Source organism: Camarhynchus parvulus, chromosome 6 (genome assembly GCF_901933205.1).
Source record: "Camarhynchus parvulus chromosome 6, STF_HiC, whole genome shotgun sequence".
Classification (NCBI taxonomy): Eukaryota; Metazoa; Chordata; class Aves; order Passeriformes; family Thraupidae; genus Camarhynchus; species Camarhynchus parvulus.
This window is the reverse complement of record NC_044576.1, coordinates 22,773,016-22,794,134: the sequence shown is the minus strand read 5'-3', so window position 1 is coordinate 22,794,134 and position 21,119 is coordinate 22,773,016. Positions and strand designations below refer to the sequence as shown.

At 54.0% G+C, this 21,119-nt stretch overlaps 1 protein-coding gene across 1 annotated transcript in view; it reads right to left on the bottom strand.

Annotated features, from left to right (window-relative positions):
* Window positions 1–18,168, bottom strand: part of TRIM8 (tripartite motif containing 8) — a 30,510-nt gene extending 12,342 nt beyond the window's left edge. Inside the window, exons 1-2 of the mRNA XM_030951319.1 lie at window positions 16,813–18,168; window positions 15,870–16,525 (exon numbers count right to left, since the gene is read on the bottom strand). Coding sequence (XP_030807179.1) covers window positions 15,870–16,439 — 570 coding nt within the window. The 5' untranslated portion in view covers window positions 16,440–16,525; window positions 16,813–18,168. The remainder of the gene's footprint in view (window positions 1–15,869; window positions 16,526–16,812) is intronic.
* Window positions 18,169–21,119: the final 2,951 nt, after the last annotated feature.

Here is a 21,119-nt window from a genome sequence, read left to right as displayed (position 1 = left end):
CTGGTCTCAAAACTGAGCCCTGGGGAGCCTCACTAGTGACCTGGCCAGTGGAGCCACTTCCTGCCCCGTACCTGCCAGGAGAGACAGCATCCCACCAGGGAAAATGCTCCCACACTGCGTCCCAATGCCACAGGGACAGCAGATGCATTTGGGTGGTGCAGGAACAAGATGGAAAGGCCACCTCTGAGGGCTGGGGCTGCAGGCACGACCTCAGGGCACTGAGGAACTCGATAAATTTCTTTTCTGTCTGCTGGGCAGGGAGGGAGAAGGGATCCCCAGCCAGGCCAGGGTGTGAACACAGCCCACCCCAGGCAGCTTTCAGTGGGAGGACAGCACAGGCTGGGAGAGTCACAGGGCTCAGCTCTGTGTTTATGAAGGACAGGGTCTGCATCTTCTTTGCCACCAGGGATGCAGGGGAGGAGCTCTCTTCCTCACCTCTTTCAGTTTTAGGGGGAAAATGTACATGTTTAGGGCTGCTTATAAATGAGTGCCAAAATTCACCCTGCTGCTGAGCCATCTCCAGCACAGGGCTCTGGCTGCAGGCCCTGGCACAAACCTGCCCTGCCCAGCACCAAATGCCCTTTGAGTAACCAACTCAGGAGCACCAGCCCTGGAGACTGCAAGGAAAGTACAGGGTTTGTGACATCCAGAAAGTTTCAGACACCCAGACTCAAGTGCCTCGAGCAACTGTTTCCAGCCACTTGGGAGCTCAGACTGACACCAACACCTGGAGCACAACTGCTCCCCATGACCAGTGCTGCCTTGTGCTTCATCCCTGCCAAGCCAGAAAATAAAATCTGGGGCCTGTTACTGTATTGAGTGGGATTCACCAGATTTCACAGTTTTTCAGAGCCTAAAAGATCATGTAATAAGTCCTGCCCTTTCTGTCTTCAGCACACTCTGTGCTTGTGGTTTCTCAAATGCTTCAATCAATTTATATGGACATTAGGGGGGCCCTACAATCCTTTTCTCCCTCATGTCTGTTTTCATACATCTGCCCCTTCCCAACCACAGATACAGATAAAAAAATTCATCCAGAAAAAAAAGAGCAGTCTGTCTCTGGTGGGATCATCTCCCCCAGCTGGGTCTCAGAAGCGCTCTGCCAGCTCCAGTGGTGGCAGTCTGGGCAGCAAAGGGAGATCACTCAGTGCTGAAACTCAGCTGAATCACAAAGTCCTCATACCAGTCCTATTGCTCTGACATATCATTTCTCAGTTGCTCCTCCCATAACCCCCATAAAAAATTCAACAGGCTTTGGCAGCACCCCCAATCCTGCCTCAATCTGTTGCTCTCCCAGTCTTGTCTAGCTCTGTTGAATTCCAAGATCTTCCCAATGTGACAACATCTCAGGGTCTCAGCCAGTTGCCCCAAACTGTGGCAGGGGGAATGGCTTGCCTTACAAAGAAGCCATCCTGCAAAGACCCATCCTATTGCTTGGCAGCAAACCTACCCCCATCTGCAAGCCCTGCAAAATTGAGAAACCCTCACTCCCCCTTCCAAATAAACATCTTGGATTCAAGATCCAGCTGGCCTGTGTGATCTCAGAGCCTTCTCCCTGCAGGGGTGAAACACAGCCAGCCTCTTCCACCCTTGCTCCCACTGCAGGCTGAGCAGCCTCTCCCCTGCCCAAAGACCTCGACTCTGCACCCACCAGGCTGAGTCCTGCCATGGGAAGCCCTGAGCTCTAAAAAACAGCCTCTTCGACTTCCCACCCCCCTGATTTCTAGCTTCTGCTCTGCAGGGAGCCTGGCATGAGGATCTGGAAGCATAAACAGGTTTTATGGGGAGCTCAGATACCTCTGAGGGGCAGAGCAGCAGCAGTACCCATGTGTACCCACGTCCTGGCCATGAGACCACTGGCAATGACCTGCAGCCACGTGCCCCATCAGAGTCTCATTTGGTGAGCCAAAGACAAGGGGTCCAGCTGCACAAGGCACCTCTCCAGACTCAGGCAGCACTAGAAAGAAATCCTTTGATTTAAAGGCCATGATTTTATTTTTTTTCCTCCCAACTGATCTAGTTAAACTTCCAACCGCTCAAGGCTATTTTAATTTGTACTGGTAAGTTAAATCAACACAAACAAGGACAGAACAGGTTTATATGCACGTCTATTACTGGCCTGCACCAACTGAAGTGCAGCTACATTTCCCCAGGCAGCTTTTTTTTTTCTCTAATAAAGATAAGGGGGACGTTTTTGTGCACCTCCAACTGACAAATGGAGCCTGAAAGTGAATTGGGAGTCAAAGCCTTGAGGAAAGTCAAGGTGACTTATGCACCAATAGGCTGGATTCAAAGAGCTTTGCAAAAATGCAGATCAACTAACAAGATTTATAAAACTCGTTAGGGGCTTAGAGGTCGCGGAATTCTCAAAGGTGCCAAGGAAAGTGCCTGACTCACAGAAGGATGGATGGGTCTTACAGAGGTGGCTATCTCAACCTTTCAGTTGCTTCAAGAAAAGCGGACTCAATTTCTCTTGGAAATGAGGTTTTGACATGCCAAAATGTTTACTGTGAGCCTTGGCTCCTCCATCATTTACTTTAAAGAAAAAAAAACCAAGTCCTGTTGCTGCAGACAACTGTTAGAAACATCTACTGAAAGCCACAGCAGAATCTGCTGCTTCAGCTCACCAGCGCCAGACACCACCCAGAGGAGTATGAGACCAGATTCAGCACACAAGCTGGAAAAAACAGAAGCGGGGAAAAGACTTCGCACTTCCACAGCTCCCCAGTGCCTGGCATTTTGCAGGCTGGAAGCAGCCTGTCAGCACCTGTGGGCAGCCAAGGAAAGGCACAGCAAGTCCATCCACCCTAGTGACCACAACCACAGTCTGCTGAACACCAAGGACCCTCCATTGCCTCTCTGCTGGGTTTTTTCTCTCACCATTTTTTTTTTTTTTGGTGAGGTGGTTGTTGAGAATCTGAAAGCCTGGATTATAATCTTTATGAATCCCATAGTTAGATCGCACTGAACAGCAGCCCAGCAATACCAGATGTTCAAACAAAGCTGCCAACCGACAGCTGTCTGCAGCTTGCAGCGTGTTTTTACTTTAAAATGCAAAATGATACCAATCTATATTAAAAGAGAGATGTTCAGAGCCTTGCGATAGCAGCTGAAGCCGCGGATATTGCTCTTTCACGCAGGGTGTGGCAGCAGAAGGAAATATCTCAAAAACTACTGCTTAAGCCACCCTCCCAGCCCCCCCCAAATCCTGGCCCCTTTCCTAATGGGAAAGAGACTCACGTTACTGCCTGAGTGCCGTGAATGTACCAGTGCGTGTCCAAACAAGCCAGCAAAAAGAAAAATGCAGCATGAACAAACAGCGTCTAACGAAAGATGCCAGAACGAATCTGGGCGCTGCCCACACCTGGCCCTCAGCAGCATGGGGAGGACAAAGTGACACATGGGGGGATGGAGGGAACCAGTCCTGGGGTGGAGGGTGCAGCCCATCCTGCACCAGTGACTAAAGTGGGACAGGAAATGTCCCTTCTGGCAGCACAGCATTGCCAGTGGAAGCGTGGGATGGAGGTGCATCTTCCACTGCCCCGGTCCCGTCTGCCCAGCATCTCACCTCAGGCTGTCCCACATCCCTCTAAAATACACAGGGATGCTCTGGTCCCACTGGAGAAACTCTGCCTGAGTCTCCTTGATGTGAAGCAGGTTTTCAACTTGCACTGCTTTGTACCTTTGTATCTTATGCTGGCTGGGACCAGCACAAACCCTACACCCTGCAACCTTTTCTGCACACCAGCAGCTGGAGAAGGCAAGAACTGGAGCTCAACCTTGCTCTTCTTTATTCCTCCCTCTGGAAATGCAAGCCACCCACAACAACCACATTTTGGGGATGGCAAGTCCCGAATACAGTAGGCATGGCACAGTACTCCTGGCTTGCAGGAATTGTGCAAAAAGCGCTCTGACTTACTCGAACGTGACGTCCTAAATTCCCCACCAGCCGCGATCACAGGAAATCTTTGGGACCTGTCCCAGGGCTGCCTCATTGTGCTCCGAGCAGCAACAGCATGAATGAATCATGCTCCTCAACGTGACACCCAGCTCCCAGCAACGTATTCGGGACCAAAATATTTATGTTGCAAATGAGTAAGAATAAGACCAGATCCCATCCCCAGCCTGGTGACATAAAAAGACCAACCTGGTCTTGCAGTGAGCAAGTGGGTGGCAGAAGGATAGGAAAACAGGAAGCAGAGACCAGTCCCATGTCTTAAAGCCTGGATGTGCCCAGCGATGCTGAACCAGAGCCCTTCCCATTTACAGCAAAACCCCAAAGTGGCAAGCACTGAGACTACAAACCCTGTGGTACCATGCTCCCTCCGGGTGCCAAGTGAAGAAGCATGCTGGGACCTGTAGTTTCCAGACAGCCAGCAGCAAAATGCCATCCCCTGGTAAACACATCTCAAATTAAAATGATGCAAGTCCCCAAACTCTTGGCAAGGTGCCAGCAGTGGCTTCCTGTTGGCAGGCACTTGGCCCATTCCCATGTGTTGCAGCAGCCCCCTTTCAAGGAGAAGCCAAGAGCCCACACCCCACAAATCCCCTCGCTGCTGACCTGCAACCTGTCCTTTCTGAAGCGACGTGTCTGCATGGACTGCAGGATGCTCCCAGAGCTCTGGTGCAGCCCAGGCCCGCAGGAGACATCAGCCCTGCTCCTGCCTTGCTGTTGAGCCCCTCCACCTTTGCTCCATGGCACTGCAACACCAACCCCAGAGCAGGACACTGCATCCAGTGCTGGTCACACATCAACTACATAAAGCCCACCAATGCATCCCTCGAGGGGTCACATAAAGATGCCACTGAAGCAATCAGAGTCTTAGGCAGCAAAAAGCAACACATTGGTGTGGTGTTTTCAGGCAGAACAGCACAAGCAGGCAAAGCTCCACTGAATCATCATACCAGTAAGGCTGGGGACAGCCACCTCCCCCTGCTACAGGATCCCAGATGGGCACACAGCTACCCTGGGAGTGCTGTCACCCTGTGCTCCAGCAAGAGCAGACCACACATCACATCCTGGGGAACGTGGCACCCCTCTCCTTGCCTGCTCACCCTCCCCGCTGCGGAGGAAATTGTGCGCCTGGCTGATGTCAGGAGGCATCACTTCACACAAAGGCCAGGCTTCCTGGCGGGGAAGGGGTGGGGGAGTGGGGAGGAAGGGGAAGAGGAGCCTGGGGCAAAGGCAAACAGCATCTACAGCTCCTTGTGTGTGCAAAAGGGGCAGCAGCAGGGGACAACATGGCCCCTTGTACTTCAATTGCCCTTGCACCTGGGAAAGAGGGGCAACATCATATTTCCTAGTGCCCTTCACAGGAGCCACAGCACGGCCCTGCCTGCACCCTGTGCAGCCCTTTAGGAATGCACTGAAAAGAAGGGACTCAAGTTTATTTTAATTTGCTCCTGCAAATAAATCACTCCCATTTTCTACATGCCATGCTGTGGCTGCTGCCAACCAGGGGACACAGCTCCCTGCTTAGCACCCAACCAGGAGAAAAAACAATTCTACGACAAGACCTAACATCCGCACCCTCAAAATCAGCACAAGCGTGCACACCACTTGTCTCCTGCTTATGGGTAGCTAAATACTCATGGTACCCATTAATTGATAAATACAGATAAAAATAACATATTAAGGACCAACGGCAAGAGTAATCAGCAGCCCTCATTTCTCAAACACCTCTTCCCATTATGCTCCCAAAAGCCAAGCATCTTTCAAAACATGGCCTATCATGGTACCCACAGCATCAATATGACCTCCTGCTTCAGCATCTCCTCTCCTCCTCTACCTCCTGCAGTCCCAGCTCACCTCCAGGCACTGAAAGAGGCTGGTGGCCAGCACCAGACTACATTGCTTTTGTCTCCAACTCAGCCACTCTCTCAAGGACAGGAGCACTCTGGACCAGCTGCACAGGGACCAGTGAAGAGGGCTCAGCCGTAGGGGACCTGCAGGATATGGTCGATGTTGATTGAAAAGGGAAATCACTGATATTGCAGAGGGCAGCCAGAGAAGGTGGATTTTGGATGTGGGCACCGCCAGGGAATAACTGTAAAGGAGCAAATCCTGCTGCTCCCCTTCAACATGCTGACTTGTGCTCCTAGGAGAAGGCCTGCCATTGGTTTTTAATCTCACCCGATTACGGACCAGCCTTTGACATTATTGATCTCAGGCCCCTGAAGTATCATTTATCTTCTGGGTTTGACTCGGCCATCAGAGCTCGACAGCTCAGACCCCAGTCAGCTCCATCCTCCCAGGGAGCCAGGGGAAGTGTTCTGCACAACTCCAGTCCTGCTGATTCACGTGAGCCATATTTGACACTCAGTTTCCGTCCTCACATAAGGTGTCTTTCACTCGCTGCCTACCTGGCATTTCATTTTCTGACTCAAAAATCCAGCTCCTCAGGTCTCTGGCAGACCAGCACTGCTTCCTCAAGCTTGGCAGTCCAAGGTGCCTCTAGTGTGTCCTGTTTCTCCCTTTCAGTTTCATTATCCTCTTTCAAAGAGGATGCGGTGGAGACACAAATGTTATGGGATGTACTGAGAACTGCACAGGGACTGGGGGAGCAGCGCCAGCAGTCAGTGTACAACCAGAGAAGCCATTTCTAGCTCTGACCTGCTGCCATTTTCTAGAGCAGAAAGGACCAACAGCTCTTCATTCCCTGGTGAGATTGTACCCACAGAAAAACCAGGTGGCTATTGTGGCTTTGTGGTGGCTTCCCCTTACCTGCCAGCCAGTACAGCTGCCACAGGGCCAGCTCGTGACTTTTGCTTGACCTTCAAAACGTCAATGCCTGCTACCTCCACAGACCCAGACGAGATGGACTGACGGGCTCCCTTTCCCCTGGATACCTCCATCCCCCACCAAACTGACAGATGCTCCCAGCCTCCACTGTTTGGGAAGCACAAGGTTTTCCTCAAATGCCTTTGTCAACAGTTCCTGGATGCAGCGTGTACATGGAGGCTGTCTTTTCAGATGCCTCCTGTCTCTCTCTCCTGCGAAGCCAGGCCTTGTATTTTGGGAAGGAAGAATATTTCCTGAGAAGGCTCCAGTGGGCAGTTTTAATGCGGAGAGAGAGGAAGGTTTAGGTTTTGTTCTTCACCTTGTTATCATTTATCATATTGCTGAAAAGCACTTTGGTAAATGGAGATTAATACCATGTGCATTCCTAGATTGTAGCAGGAACTAGCCATGGGGAGGACCAGGGGAGGAAGTGCCTGGATGGGGGCAGCTAGCAGGGTCCACATTCTGCAAGGTACCACCATCAGCAAAGAAAGCTCCAGTATCCAGGATTGCTTCCCCACACTGCCACGGACTTCCTGACTCCTAGCAGGGCTCCCCACCTCTGCTTACCTCTAAATTAGGGTAATAACCTGACTTCCCCATCCAGACTTTAGATTGCTGCAGAGATTAAAATGATCTTTATCTCCCCTGTTCTAAGTAGAAAGCTACAAATTCCTTAGCTGGAGGACAGGCCTTGGCTTTACCTGCTGGGCTTACATGCTCAGGAACTGCGTTTAGAAAGGGGTGGTCTTTACACCAGGCACTATTTCCAGTTCCCTGCCCAGATGCCCTGTTGTGCAGGATGCCAGCAGGCAGAGGCAAGGAAATAGCCCCCAGATGTGCTCTCATTCCCTTGATGGGGGCAGGCTCCATCCCCACCCCCTACAATCAAACCACCTCTGACCAAAACAGAGCTCGCAGGCCTCAGCCACCCAGTCACAACAGTGCAGCTGTGGCAGGAGAGCTGCAGTAATTCCCTCCTGGATCTGGCCACCCCCATCACTAAGGGCTAGCACAATACCAGAGGGAAGGGGGAGCGCAGCACCCGCCCCCGCACTGTCCCCAAAGGGTCTGCGAGGGGGACAGAGACCTCGCAGCACATTTATTCCGCTCCATCCATTTGAGAGGCACGCTTCAAGGGGCTTTTTGCCGTCAGAGGCGGGTGCACCAGGACAGGAAAAGAACAAAGGGAGGCACCGGCACCCCCAGCCCTTTGTCTGAGTGCAGAGGAGTTCACCTGCAGGGAAAACCTGCTCCCACCGCAGAGGTGGCAGCTCCACATGGATTCAGAGGGGGAGAGGGATGCGGCCCCCCCTCGAAGCAAGAGGATAATGAGCAGAAGGACGCAATCACATTAGCCTCTCTCTCCCCTTGCACAAGCCCATTACGGTGCACGCCAACCCCCCCGAGTTACCAACAACCCAACAACCGCAACCAGCAATAAAAACCATTGCCACAGAAATATCAACCCACCCCCCCAGCGTGATCGATCTGTGTCTGCGTGTGGCCCAGCACCAAACCCTGGAGCTCGGCTCCACCGACCAGCATTGACTGCGAGGGAAGGGGGTGGGAGACTAGTTTCCAGGGGATGGGGTTTTAAAGCCACACAATAACTGGCTCAAATGAGGGTTTAGATTAAGCTGTCGTATGGCAAGGGAAAACACTGCCTCCATTAGGATATGCAGGATTTTCCTTCCCTTTCTCCAAAGCTACAGCTCTAGGATGAAGCTTCCAGGTCACCCAGGCAGGGAGAGGAGAAGTGGGTGATGCTGAGCAAATGGGGGATCCTGAACAGGGAGAGATGGGTAGAGGGAAGAAAAGGCAGATCAGCCCCAGATCATATAGTCGGCTGCTCTGACAATGTTTACTCATATTTCAGAGAGACACAGCCATCCGGAACATCACTCCCTGCCAACTGCCTCATCTGGAGCCATCCACAGCTCGGCTCTTCCCAGCCCACTCCAGAGACAGCCCCCCCATCAAAGCATCCACACAGCAAGAAACTGAAAAAGGAAAGGTAGGGGGAAGACAAGAAACAGAGAAATTAAATTAATTCATGTTTTGGGTTTTTTTTAACAGTTCTGGTACATCATCTCAGCAAACAGATGACTTGGAGTGTGCTTGGAGTACAACAGCACTGCTGCAGAGTGCAGGGCACTGTGCTGAGCTGGGAACTTCTGCTCATGTTACCATCACAAGAGAATCACAAGACAGAGGAGGGACAACCATGATGCCCTGGTGAGAACAGGCTGAAGCTGTCCTTATCAGAAAGGATCCAGGATTGAGAACCTCTTCCCTGAGTTCATCTGGGGGACATATGTAAAAACTTTTGCATGCATCCAGAGTCTCATGCCTGTGAATAACCACCGCTCCCTCCATATTAGGGACCAGACATCTCCTCCTCCCATTCCCAAGTATGCTGGATATAGCTCTCCCAGGAAAAGGAGGGGTAGCTGCCTCTGTCCTTCCGTGGAGGAAAGGGAAGGGCAGGACATCCCTGGTCCTGCAAATTTCACATCTCCCCACCAGTCCCCCAGCATCTTCCTCACCCTCTCTTCCAGCAAACAGAGGTTCATTGCAGAAAACTGGCTATCACCGCAAGCAAGCTCAGCAGCTCTGAGTCCTCTGTGCCATCCCCCTTACTTCAGCCCAACCAGCATCTCCTCAGCCTACAGGCTGCTGATAAATGCAAGAAGTTGACAAAGTCACCAGAACCTAGCCCAGATCCATAGCATTTTATTTTTTTTTAAGCAAAAAGCCAGGCCAGACCAGATTCTGCCCTAAAGCCTTTGTGGCAAAGCAAAATCCTGCTCCGAGTGTTTATTTATAAATCTGTACATACATGTACATTTGAATTCTGACAGAATTAATTCTGGCATCCAGCTAATTCAAAGCATTCCTCCCCCATCACACTACTGTTGCAGGCCAGCCCTGCACAGAAGCTGATTATAAAATGCTGCACTAGCCAGGCATTTCTGCAAAGGCTTGTGCTATTGAGCATTCAGTCTTTCCTTGCTTGGCTATTTCATTGTTTCGGTGTCGATCCCTCCTCTCTTGCCCTGTGTTTCCTGGTTACTTTTGTCCCTGCTCTGGAAGCACTGCTGCTCTCAGCCCCATTTCAGTGTCAGATTGAAAAAAAAAACCCAAAACAATTACACGAAATTAAAGAGAAGAAAAGAAGAAATTATCACCATGTACCAAGATTTCCAGTAAACAGATAGGTAACGAGCAAAAAATAGGCCAATATGCTGCAAGGCAAGCTGCAGACAGATCTGGGGACAGAAAACCCGCTGCCCGCCTCCCAAGTACAGCTAAGAAATCCCTGTGTGGTCACACGCTGTCCTCTGGAGCAGAGAGGAGAGAGGTCAGGGCAGCCAGCACTGTAAGAGCCTCTTTATTCTTGGGCAGTTGCACGAATCTGATCACTTGTGCCCTTTGTGAGACATGGAAATCTGCCTTCTCCTCCCACCCCCTTCACCAGCCCCTCTTCTGCTCCTCCCGCTCAGATGGGGACAGAGGCAACTCCTTGGCTCCAGAGGCAAAGACCAAAGCAGCAGAGAGGCTGTGGATGTCCCTCTGGCAGGACCAGGCTGGGATAAGCACGCAGGAGACCTTGAGAACAGTGTTTTGTTGGAGCAAGGGGAGGGGAGAAGAAGGGAAGGACAGTCCTGGGGCTTGCACATTCCTTGAAGGGCTCACCCAGACTCCCTGGTGTGAGGCACGAGGCTGAGGGGTGGAGACAAGTCCAGGGTGTCCCACTGCAGTTCATGCCTCTCCTACTTCTCCCTCTCCATCATGCTCCTGGGCTTGAGGAGAATGGCACGCTGATCACCTCCATGCCAGCAGACACATGATGCTCACATAAGTATCACACGATAGATTTAGATTAAACAAGGGTCTGGGCTAAGTTCATTGTGCCCTCATCACCAGACAAAGCTGGGCTTAGACCTTCTAGTTCAGAGACCAGACCACAAAACCTCTGCGTCAGTGGCTCATTTGAAGTCACGGCTGAGGGAGGGCTTCAGGGTGGAAAGCTCTAGGTAGGCCAGGGCAGTCTGGTGAGCAGGGCTGTAAGCCTGGGCTACATTTTGTTGCTATTCCTTGCAAAGCAGCTCAAGGTCCTCAGGTGAACCTTCCCTTATCTCTCCTCTTTCCACCTCACTCTCCGAGCTCCTATCCACACTGCATTGTCCCCTATGGGAAGAGAGCATTTCCACAGCAGCCCCTGTCCTACTCCTTTACCAAGGCTGTCCCCTCCACACAAGTCTCCTCCCTCCCACCCAAGCCACCAGGCTGCCTCCCAGCATTCTCCATCTCTGCTGTCACTTCTCAGATTGACTCCACACAAAAGACTTGCAGCTGCAGGTCTGGAGCAACCAACCGCTGGCAACCTGATGGGCTAAGGGCACAGAAAATGTTCAAGCTTAGCAGGAAAGCAGCGGGGAAAAGCCCTTAATCCAAACCCTGCAGAGGCAGGAGACTGCTCCAGTTCAGCCAGAGATCTGGGACTGCCAGGATACCCACTGCTGCTTGGCCAGCAAACCCAGAGGGGTTTGCAGCAGAGTGGCTCAGCCCCCCCAGACCTCTCTAGGGCAGCTCAGGCTGCTACAGTTGAACTGAAATCTGCTGCCCCTGACAACACGGAGCAGCAAAGCCTGACAGATCCATGTGGTGAGTGGCACGGAGCTCGGGAGCCAGGCTAGGTGGGTGCTGGGATTTCTGCCACTGCCCAAGGCCCAAGAAGTCAGTGCTCATCATGGCAGCGTGACCAACTGACAGCATCCCAGGGCACAATGATCAGCCACATGTAGGAGCACAGTACCATGTTCCTGGGCAGGAATCAGGGCATTTGCAAAGCCAGGGAAGGAAAGACCTGGGTTAGGCTGACCTAACCCTTGGGCTAGGCTGGCAGTTCAGCTCTGGGGTGCTGGTGGAAGTTCAGATGGCAGGATCAGGGAGAAGCTGAACAACTCCTGCTTTGTAGGATCTGCTGCAAAAGCTGTCTAGGGACTGGGTATGCTCAAAGAGTGCCACAGCAAACACCTGCCAGGCACCAGCCACACCACCTACAGCCACGAGAGCTAAATTAGCACTCAAGCACTCGGGCACTTGTACTCACAATGCCTGCAGTGAGCTGCGTGCTGTGCTCCTCATAAACAAGTCATCTGGAAAATAAGTAAGCCTGTAAAAATCCAGTCCATCACAAGTTACCAAACCTGTTTCAGAGTAAAACAACCTAGAGCAACTCATGCCAGAAGCCTAGCAGAGAAGCTGATATCAAGCTTCCCTACCAGTGGGACTCCCTTGGTCCCAGCAAAACATCCCTGGCACTGATGGCAGCATGGGGATGCCATGTAGGACTTCATAGCGGCTAAAGCTGCCAAAGTACCAGAGTTTCTGGTACAGAATTGAGATCCATCTCTTCCTGTAGTCCTACCAAGCACTCAGCTTTCCTTGTTCTCATAATTTAGAAAGCATGAGTTGACCTTATGTGGGGTGCTGCCAAAGAAGAAAGCCCAAACCCACTGAACTGCAGATGGAGCCAGCAGCCTGGTCCCTGTCCCCCTGGATTTGCTGAATATGCACTGCTCCATGGACAGTGCTGCATGCAGTTCCTACATACCTCCAGGAGGATTCCCAATGTTTTCCTCCAGGTCTCAGCACCACAATGCATTTTCTCCCACTTAATGTTCAAAGCCACCAGATATCTTCAGAATGTGAAGGGATTTCTGGGAAGCTAGGACAGGGAGAAATCTATCTCCTTCCCCCAAAACAAAACAGAAGCAGAGCCTCTCTACCCAAGACATTTCCACTGGTGGCACCTCTAGCTGAGGACTGGCAGCTGGGAAACCTCTGAGCAAGCTAAGATGTACCTGGCTTCAATCAACCATGTCCCTCACAAAGACAGGGCAACCATGGTAATACCCCATACGTGAGTCTCTTTCTCTGACTCCTGACTTCTTACCCATACTCCAATCCCAGCAATGTATTTTTCCCCTTTTTGGATGGAGAAAAAATAAAAAGCAACACATCAACCTTGCACTGGAGCAACTTTCTTTTCCGGCCTTAGAAGCAGGTTCCCCCATGCAGGCAGGAGGCAGATGGCTAGGGCAGCAAAGGCAAAGATGGAAGAAAAACTGTTTCATTTTGAGACCTTGAAACAAACAAAACGAGAAGAAGCAAAAAAAAAAGAAAAAAAAGAAAAAAAAAGAGGGCGCCTTATTGGCTTTTCTTTCCCCCCCTCTCCTCTTTAAGCACTACAAAAACAGGAAACAAAGGAGAAAACATCTCACGGGGGGAAGGGGAGGTAAGCGCTTTATACGCCCACGAAAGAAAGATTAACCACATATTTTATTTACTGTTTGTATTACAGTTGCACCGTGGAGTTCAACTAATTCCAAGCCAGGGCTCTGCGGGTTTATGCAGCACCTAACGCTGAGCGGGGTCCTTCCCCCAAACCCACCAGGCGCATGTTCTGCTTCAGGCAAACCCTGCACGGACACCCCCTTTTCTCTGGCAGACACCCACCTCCAGCCTCCTTCACCCAGCCAGAGCACTCCTGCCCCACCTGCCAGCTCAGCTGACAAAGTGCTGGTGCTGTCCCCAAGGAGTTTTGAGCCCCTTTTCCCCTTCAAACCGGTCTGTAACCAGGGGTAAGGTGTCCTTCGAGGCAGGTTGGCAAGACAGCCAGAGGAATAAATGATAAAAAAGCAGAGTTTATGGGGAGCGTTTGCAGGCTCCAGTCCCTCCTCCGGACCATGGGGGACATCCCCTCCACAGCCAGTTGGTGTTGCAACGCCCACAATTGTGAGTCCCCTGCACCAAGGTCAGGGCTCCGATCCTCCCAACTTTGACTCATTTCTCAATTAACGGCTTTCTGAACACAAGCCACACATGGAACAAACCTCTCACAATGGGGCCTCCCCCGGACCTCCCAAGTCCAGTGTTACTCATCTGCCCCCCAGTCCCAGTCCATCTTTTCTCGGGATGCTCCAAGTGTGGCTCACCGCCGCTGCAGGGTGAGCAAGCAGCCAGGAATCCCGGGCCCGGCTCCCGCAGGCGGGAAGCCGTCACCAACTGAGCTCATGTACCCTAATTCAGGAGCCGACAAGGCGAGGCCACCTTCCTTGCTGGCTGGCAACTGGCAGCTTTCAGCTGGAGACCCAGCCCCAGCCATGGAGCAAGGGCTGGCAACCTGCTGGGTGCTTTTCCCAGGGGCTCATCCCTACTCCAGCCACTTCATGGAAGAACTGATTCAACTATAGGGAGGATCCTTTGGGCACACTGTCCCCCAGCTTGGTGCTGTCCTTCACTGACCCAGACTCCATGCACCCAACCGAGCCACGCGCCCAGCGGGAAGAGACAAGCTTATCATCACAGAGAAAGGAAATTAAGATAACGTGGCGATGGAGGTACCGAGGGATTTGGCCAAGGTCACAAAATAATTCCATAGCTCTACGATACAACCGTCTAACACTTTTGGTGTCTGGTCACATATCCTAAAATTTCACGCCAGGGCCAAAATCCAGCCTAGGCAGTGGCAGATTTCTGCCAGGTCATTAGCAGTGTGCATCCGCAAGAAGCGGCGAACATCCAGCCATAACAACAGCAGCAACAACAAAAAAAAAACATGCAGCAAGAGCGGGAATAAATGAGATCAAAGTGTCCTGGAAAAGGACCTGGAAAAATAGTTTCGGTCCCTGGCTAAGGCTCCTGGGAGATGCACATGAGAACCCCATCCCAGTCCTGCACAGCCCTCCCGAGGTGGCTCCCCACCCTGGCAGAGGGAAACCAAAATGACTCCCTATAAATAGAAGCAGAAAAGCGCTTCTCCAAAAGACTGACTGGGTCTTTCCCCTTCCAGCGTGTGTGGCGGAGCTGCTGGCACCTCCGCGGAGGTCCCTGGTTTTCCCCCAGAAAACCTGGAGAGGAAAATAACCTTCCTGTGAGCTCAGGCTGGCTCCTCTCTACACAGAGCTGCACCCCCCCGCCCCACTCCCAGGCCTGGCCATCCAATTGGAAAGTAATTATACTGCAATTTTTATTTATTACTTCTTCGGTTTTTTTTATTGCTAAATGGTGACTCATTTTGGCAACATTAAAATACACAGGAAATCATCCCCATTTTACAGTAATCACCATTCAATTCATTGTTAAATATTTATTCGGCAGACAAGCGCCGAGCCTCTTTCGAAGGGTCGGAGGGGGAGCGGAGGGGCAACCCTGAAAAGGGGGAGGGTGGTAGAAGGGTCAGGGCAGGGCTGGCCGCAGGGCTGGTAAATGCCCGCCAGAACTGAAGGGTGGGGAGCCAGGGGTGAAAGCTCCTGCCAGATGGCCTGGCCAAGAGCAAAATACAGACCCGCTTTCCCTCGAATCCAGCACAACAGCCCAAGCTGCTCTAGGGAGAGAGGCAGCCCTGTGCCCCCAATAAAAAAATCACATTATTTGGCCAAACCCCAAGACTGAATCCCCACCAGTGAGACGTCATGGGTCTCTGACACGTCATGGGTCTCTGACACGAAGCTCTTCCATTGCCGGGGGGAAGAGGATGGCAGCCACTGGCCCCAGTGGGAGGCAGTGGGAAGAGCAGGCAGTTTGACATTCACAGGCCTTACAATGGACAGGGTCTGCTCCTGCAGCCGCTTTGTCCTCCCAGGAAGCCCAATTTTGGGGTGACTCGACCTCAGCAGCAGGCAGCTCTTCTGCCTTCCCCCAAACAGCTGCATAGCCCAGAACAAACCTGGCAGACGGCCCCTCCAAACACCCCTGGTCCAAGACTGCAACCCTTCCCCGCAGAGTGCACACGCAAGGGGCTGTAGGACCCACAGCTCAACAGTTACAAAGGCCCCCCAGCACAGACACCTTCCCTGGGGAGCCCCCCTGGCACCCACGGGCTCCGTCACTGCTTGGCTGGGAGGCCACCCAACATGTCTGCCACAGGGGGACCCCAGGCGGAAGGAGGAGCAGTGCCAGGATGGATTTTGTGTAGGTCGTACACAAACACGGGGGAACAGACATGGCAGGGAAGAGGGTGGCTGGGCGGTCCCCAGGCTGGGCAAACCCGAGTGTCCAGGATGATTGGACTCACCCGGATCTCATTGCGGCGGATCTCCACGTCGCACACCGAGTGTCCCTGGTGGGCCCCGCTGTAGTAGCAGCAGAACTGGCAGACGGCCACCTGCTCGGCCTCGCAGTGGTACAGGCGGTAGGCGTTGTGCTGGGGGCAGCTCCAGGCCCGCACGTCCTCTGCCTCCACCAGGAGATGCCCCCGGGCCGTGGAGGGCTGCTGCAGGTGGGTCTGGACGTGGGACTGGCAGCACGGAGCCTCGCACCTCAAACAGATCTTCTGGGCCGGCAGCGGCGGGCCCCGGCGGCAGAAGACGCAGTGCAGGACTGAGGGGGGCTTCTCCAGGTTGAGGGAGTTGAACTTCTCCACGATGTTGGTGAGCTTCAGGTTCTTCTCCAGGTTGGGCTTCTGGTTGTAGGCCTGGTTGCACTCCGGGCACCGCACCAAGCCTGACTCCTTGGCCCACGCCTCCCCGATGCAGCCCCGGCAGAAGTTATGCTTGCAGGGCAGCTGGACCGGCTCCACAAAGACATGCAGGCAAATGGGGCAGATGAGCTCCTCTTCGAAGCAGTTCTTCCAATTCTCGGCCATCTCTGCCGGCAGCTCTGTCGACGCTTCCCCCCAGCCGCTTCGGTCGCTCAGTGCGGTCTAGGGGCGGACGCCGGGGTCTGTCCTCCCTGAAAGGGGAAGGCTGAGGGTGAACGGACAGGCTCCCCCTTCCCCGCAGCACACGCCATAAATAATAAACCACAGCAGATTTTAAAATCGGGGATAAAATAAGCCACAGAGCAGCACTCTAGGAATATCTGGCAAGAAAACGCAACGTCCCCATCGCTTCGTTAAAAAACAACACAAATGATCAGAAAAACCCCAACATGATCCTGTTGGACTTACAGCCCGAAGTCCTAACCACCCCTAAAAGCCATTTGCTCCTTTTTACCCCAGAAGGTGAGCTGAAACTTACCAAACGTTGAAAAAAATCCATACAAAATCCAGCAGCAGAGTCCAAGTTCCATATAAAGCTCCTAAATTTAGCGCTCCGGATCAGATTTTTCTTTTCTTAGGTTTGCAACTGACATTCAATATTTTAAAGGGACTTTTGTCCCCCACCAAACCTGGCCAACAGCTGAGGGCAGCGACTCGCTCGGGCCTTTTTTTTCCCTTCCCTGTATTTCTCCTCCCTCTCCCCCTGATGGGAGTTGGGAATCAGAGTCTTTTAAAGGAAACAGATCAAAGGGTTAAGATCCAAAACGGGAAAAGGAGGAAGATTAAAAAAATAATAATAATAGCGACGATGACGATGGCGGAAAAACGAATTCTCTCTGCGGCCCCCGAGATTTGCTTCTAAATCGGAGGAGCAGTCGGGAAAAAAGGAAGAGGGGAAAAAAGACAAGACATGAAAAAAAAAAAAAAAAAGAGAAGAAAAAAAAAGCTCTCTCGCCTGCTTCGAGATTGCGAGGTCTTGAATGGGAGAGCTCGGTCATTCAGAGCAAACGCCAGCCCAGCACAGCCCGCCCAGCTCCTCCAACGCTCCTGGAGAGGGATGGGAGAGGGGACGGGCTTTGCCACGGGGGGTTCTGAGCCCCGCGGACCCCAAATCAACCTGCTCTCACTTCCCACCAGGGCTGGGGGGAAAAAGGCGCCCGGAGGGTCCGTCCTAGCCCGCTCTCATGGCCGGCCCGGGGGTCGCAAGCCCCCGACGGTAACAATGCTTCGGGGCGCACGGACGGCGCCCGAGCCGGCGGCGGAGCGCTGCCTTCCCCGGCGCGGCCCCGCCGGGAAGGGGCGAGGCGGCGGCGGGCAGCCGGGAGGAGCCGGCCGGAGCGAGCGGTTCCGGGAGAGCCGAGTCAGCTCTCAGCCATCTTGAGCTGCCCGGCTGAGAACGGAGACCGGGAGCGCGTTAAAAATAAAATTAAAAAATAAATAAATTTTTAAAAATTAAAAAGAAGAAGAAAAAGGGTATTTAAAAAAAGAAATTATAAATAAAGTCACCAGAACAACCCCGCTCCCGAGAGCCACCTCCTCCGCCTGCCCAGCGAAGCTCTGCGGAGGGGCTGCGGGGCCAGGCGAGCCCGAGCCGAGCCGAGCCGTCCCGTCCCGGCGGGGCCGCTCAGCACAGCCCCCCGCGCCCGCCCCCGCCGCCTCCTCCAGCCATCTTGGGGTCGCCCTGGGCGCCGGAGCCCCACGCCCCGGCTTCCTCCCACCGCCCCCGGGGAGGCGGCCGCGGCCGGGGAGGGGGGGGAGGAACGCGGAGCGAGGCGGGTGGGGGCGCGGAGCCCCGCAGCGGGAAGGGGAAGGGGGGGCGGCGCCTCGGGCTCAGCTCCGGCGCGGGGGCCGGGGCGGCGGCGGGGGCGGGCGGGGCGGCCATGGGGGGCGGCGGCCGCGGGGATCGATCAACCGGGGAAAGGGGCGCGGACGGGCGCGCCCCGCCCAGCTCGGGAGCCGGCCGGGGTGGGGGGCGGAGCGGAGGCGCCGGTGCCGGTGGGTCTCGCCGGGCTCTGCCGCCGCCGCCGCCTCGGAGCTGCCGCTGTGCTGCGGCGGGAGCAGCCCCGCCCCGGCCGCGGGACCGCCCCGCGCGTCACCGGGCACCGCCCCCGCCCCGCCCCGCAGCCCCGCCGCCGTAAAGGGGACACGGCCCGCGGTGGGGCCCGGTAGCCGCCGGTCTCCGCCGCTGCCTTCGAGGAGGCCGCGCCTGGCGTGTCCTGTGTGGCCACTGCATCGGCCGTAGGGCCACCCCGCCCGGCCACCGGCGTCCCTGTGCGGCCCGCGCTGCTCAGGGTGCCAGTCTGTAAAATGCTGATTGCTCTGGAACCAGTGCACATCTGGGTCACAGCTGGTGCTGGGCACCGTCCTCATCGCTGTGTACAACTTCCTCGCGGGGGGAACAGGAGGGGCAGGCACTGGTCTCTTCTTTCTGGCAACTAGGGACGGGACCCGAGGAAATGGCCTGAAGTTGTGTCAGAGGAGGTTGAGGTTGGATATTAGAAAAAGGTTCTGGTTGGGCGCTGGAACAGGCTCCCCAAAGAAGTGGTCATACCACCAAGCCTGCCTGAGTTCAAGAAGCATTTGGAAAACACACTCAGGCACACTGAGGATGTTTAATTCTTGAAGATGTCTTGTGCAGGCCAAGAGTTGGATTCGATGATCCTTGTGTATCCCATACAACTCAGAATATTCTGGGATGAGTGCCCTCAAGAGCCTCCTGTGTCCTCTTGGCTGGCTTCTAGATGGGCTGTTACTTTGCATTTAGATGCATTTCCTCCCTGTGCAGAGCCACAGCCGTTTGTCCCCTGGGGTCTTTCCCAAACCAGAAGCCCCAGCACCTTCTGCCAGAGCTCGGGGCACAGAGGTGTCTCTGTTAACAGCTCTCCCACCAAATGTTTCCGCAGCTGTTTTGTGGGACACTGTATATCTAACCCCTGCCATATGTGCCAAGCTGCTGGGAAAAAAGCACATTGCTGGTGGAAATCCATTTTGCGCTGACAAGAGCGTCAATGGGTCAAAACAAAGTATTTACATCAAAAAATGCTCAGGGTCCACAGTCAGGTTTGTGGTGGAGTGACAAGAGGGCAAAGGCTCAGTCAGCAGCTTCGGGATCTGGCCCAAACCTGACCCTTGGGTGACGCTCTGTGATGGTAATTTGCCTCTGGGAGGGATTTAGCAGGAATTCCCCATCTGCAGCATCAAACGTCTGAAGACACCACTGAGCAGTGTCTACTATAGCACCCTATATCCCAGTGCCTTGGACCACCCAGGGCAGCCTGCTGGAGGGATGAGCATTCCACACCACTCCCAGTGTGGGGATTATCCAGCTCTTTCCACACTGTGTTTTACAGGAACCCCCTGTGTGTAAGCAGGCCCTGCCTAGAGACACTGTGATAAGGAGACAGCGATGGCTTCTGCTGGGGCTCACCCCGTGTCACCCCTTGGCCGCCCCCCTCCATCCCTGCCCTCCTGGGGCTCAAGTGCCGATTCCTGAAAAGGGAGCAGTTTGCCATGTAATTCCTGTGCCAGGCCTCGGAGCCCATGGGCTGTACCTCTCCTCCAGGGTTTTACAGCCAGCTGTCAGCCAGGGCTGGTGGGAGCTGGGCAGGGCAGCATGAGATGTGTCAGAACCGCAGGCGACTGGCGGAGGCCGTGTGGAGGCAAACCTCTCCTCGAAAAGTCAGCGCAAAACTATTCATGACTCTCACTTCTCTATAAACACACAGAGTACCAGACAGCCTCCAGTGACAGCCACCATCCCCACCCCAGCCAGCACAGGGCTCTCCTCAGGCCCCCTGTACTCCCACTGTGGCTGTGCTGAGGAAGCTGGTTGGTATTTACCAGTACTTAAAAGAGGAAGGTGGCTGGGATGGGGCTTAGCCAAGCTGAAAGATGCACCCTACTTCTGGCTGGGAATCCCTCTGCACTGGGACTGGCACTGGCACTCTGTCATCATACCCACATCTGGATGATGCCATCTCCCTGCCCATGCCGGAGAAACTCCCTTGGCAAGGGAAGCCCCAAAGCCAGGCTGGGCATGGCAGCCCTTCCACAACCCACAGGAGCTGCCTGGAGGAAGGCTGTAGACAGGGCCCCCTCTGCCTACACGGCTCCCACACCCCTTCCTGACAGTACTGGGTGGCTGATGAACAGCAGCAGGAGCAAGCTGCAGAAAGCCTGCCCATGCTTCAGTCTCCCCTCCACCAGGATCTTGGTGTGGGTCCCAGACCACGCCAAGGGGCCACAGAGATGGTTTGTAGCTGAGTCCTGGTGTTCATCCCTCAACCTCCCCCAAGCCTCAGTTTTCCCAGCCACTGCCAGGCCATCATTCCCCTTTGCCAGAGGTCTCCCTTCAGCAGCCCTTAGTCCTCCTTTGGAAAGACCACTCCCTGCTCCATCTCCCCAGTAAGGTGTCAGCATCTCTGCTGAGCCCTCAGTGAGCACTGGCTGGACTGCAGGTACTCCCTGCAGAGCCACGATGCCCGGGCACTTGTCACTGGTGTCTGGCATTGAGGTGGGATTGCCTGGTACAGATGATGTCCCTGGGAGCAGGGATGAACTTGGCTGCCCCACAGAGCCAAGGTACCCAATTCATTTTGGTGTTTGGGGCTTGGGACCGTGCTGAGCTGATGGTAGAGTGAAGGTGTTTGCACAGGTTTACAGAGCAGTTGGCTGTTAATGTGACACCATCCCTGTCTGCCACCACCCTCCCTTGGGAACACTCCTGAAGGCTCTGGCATCCAGCCCTGCACCTTCCCCAGAAGCCTCGAGCCCTCTGGAAGTGAT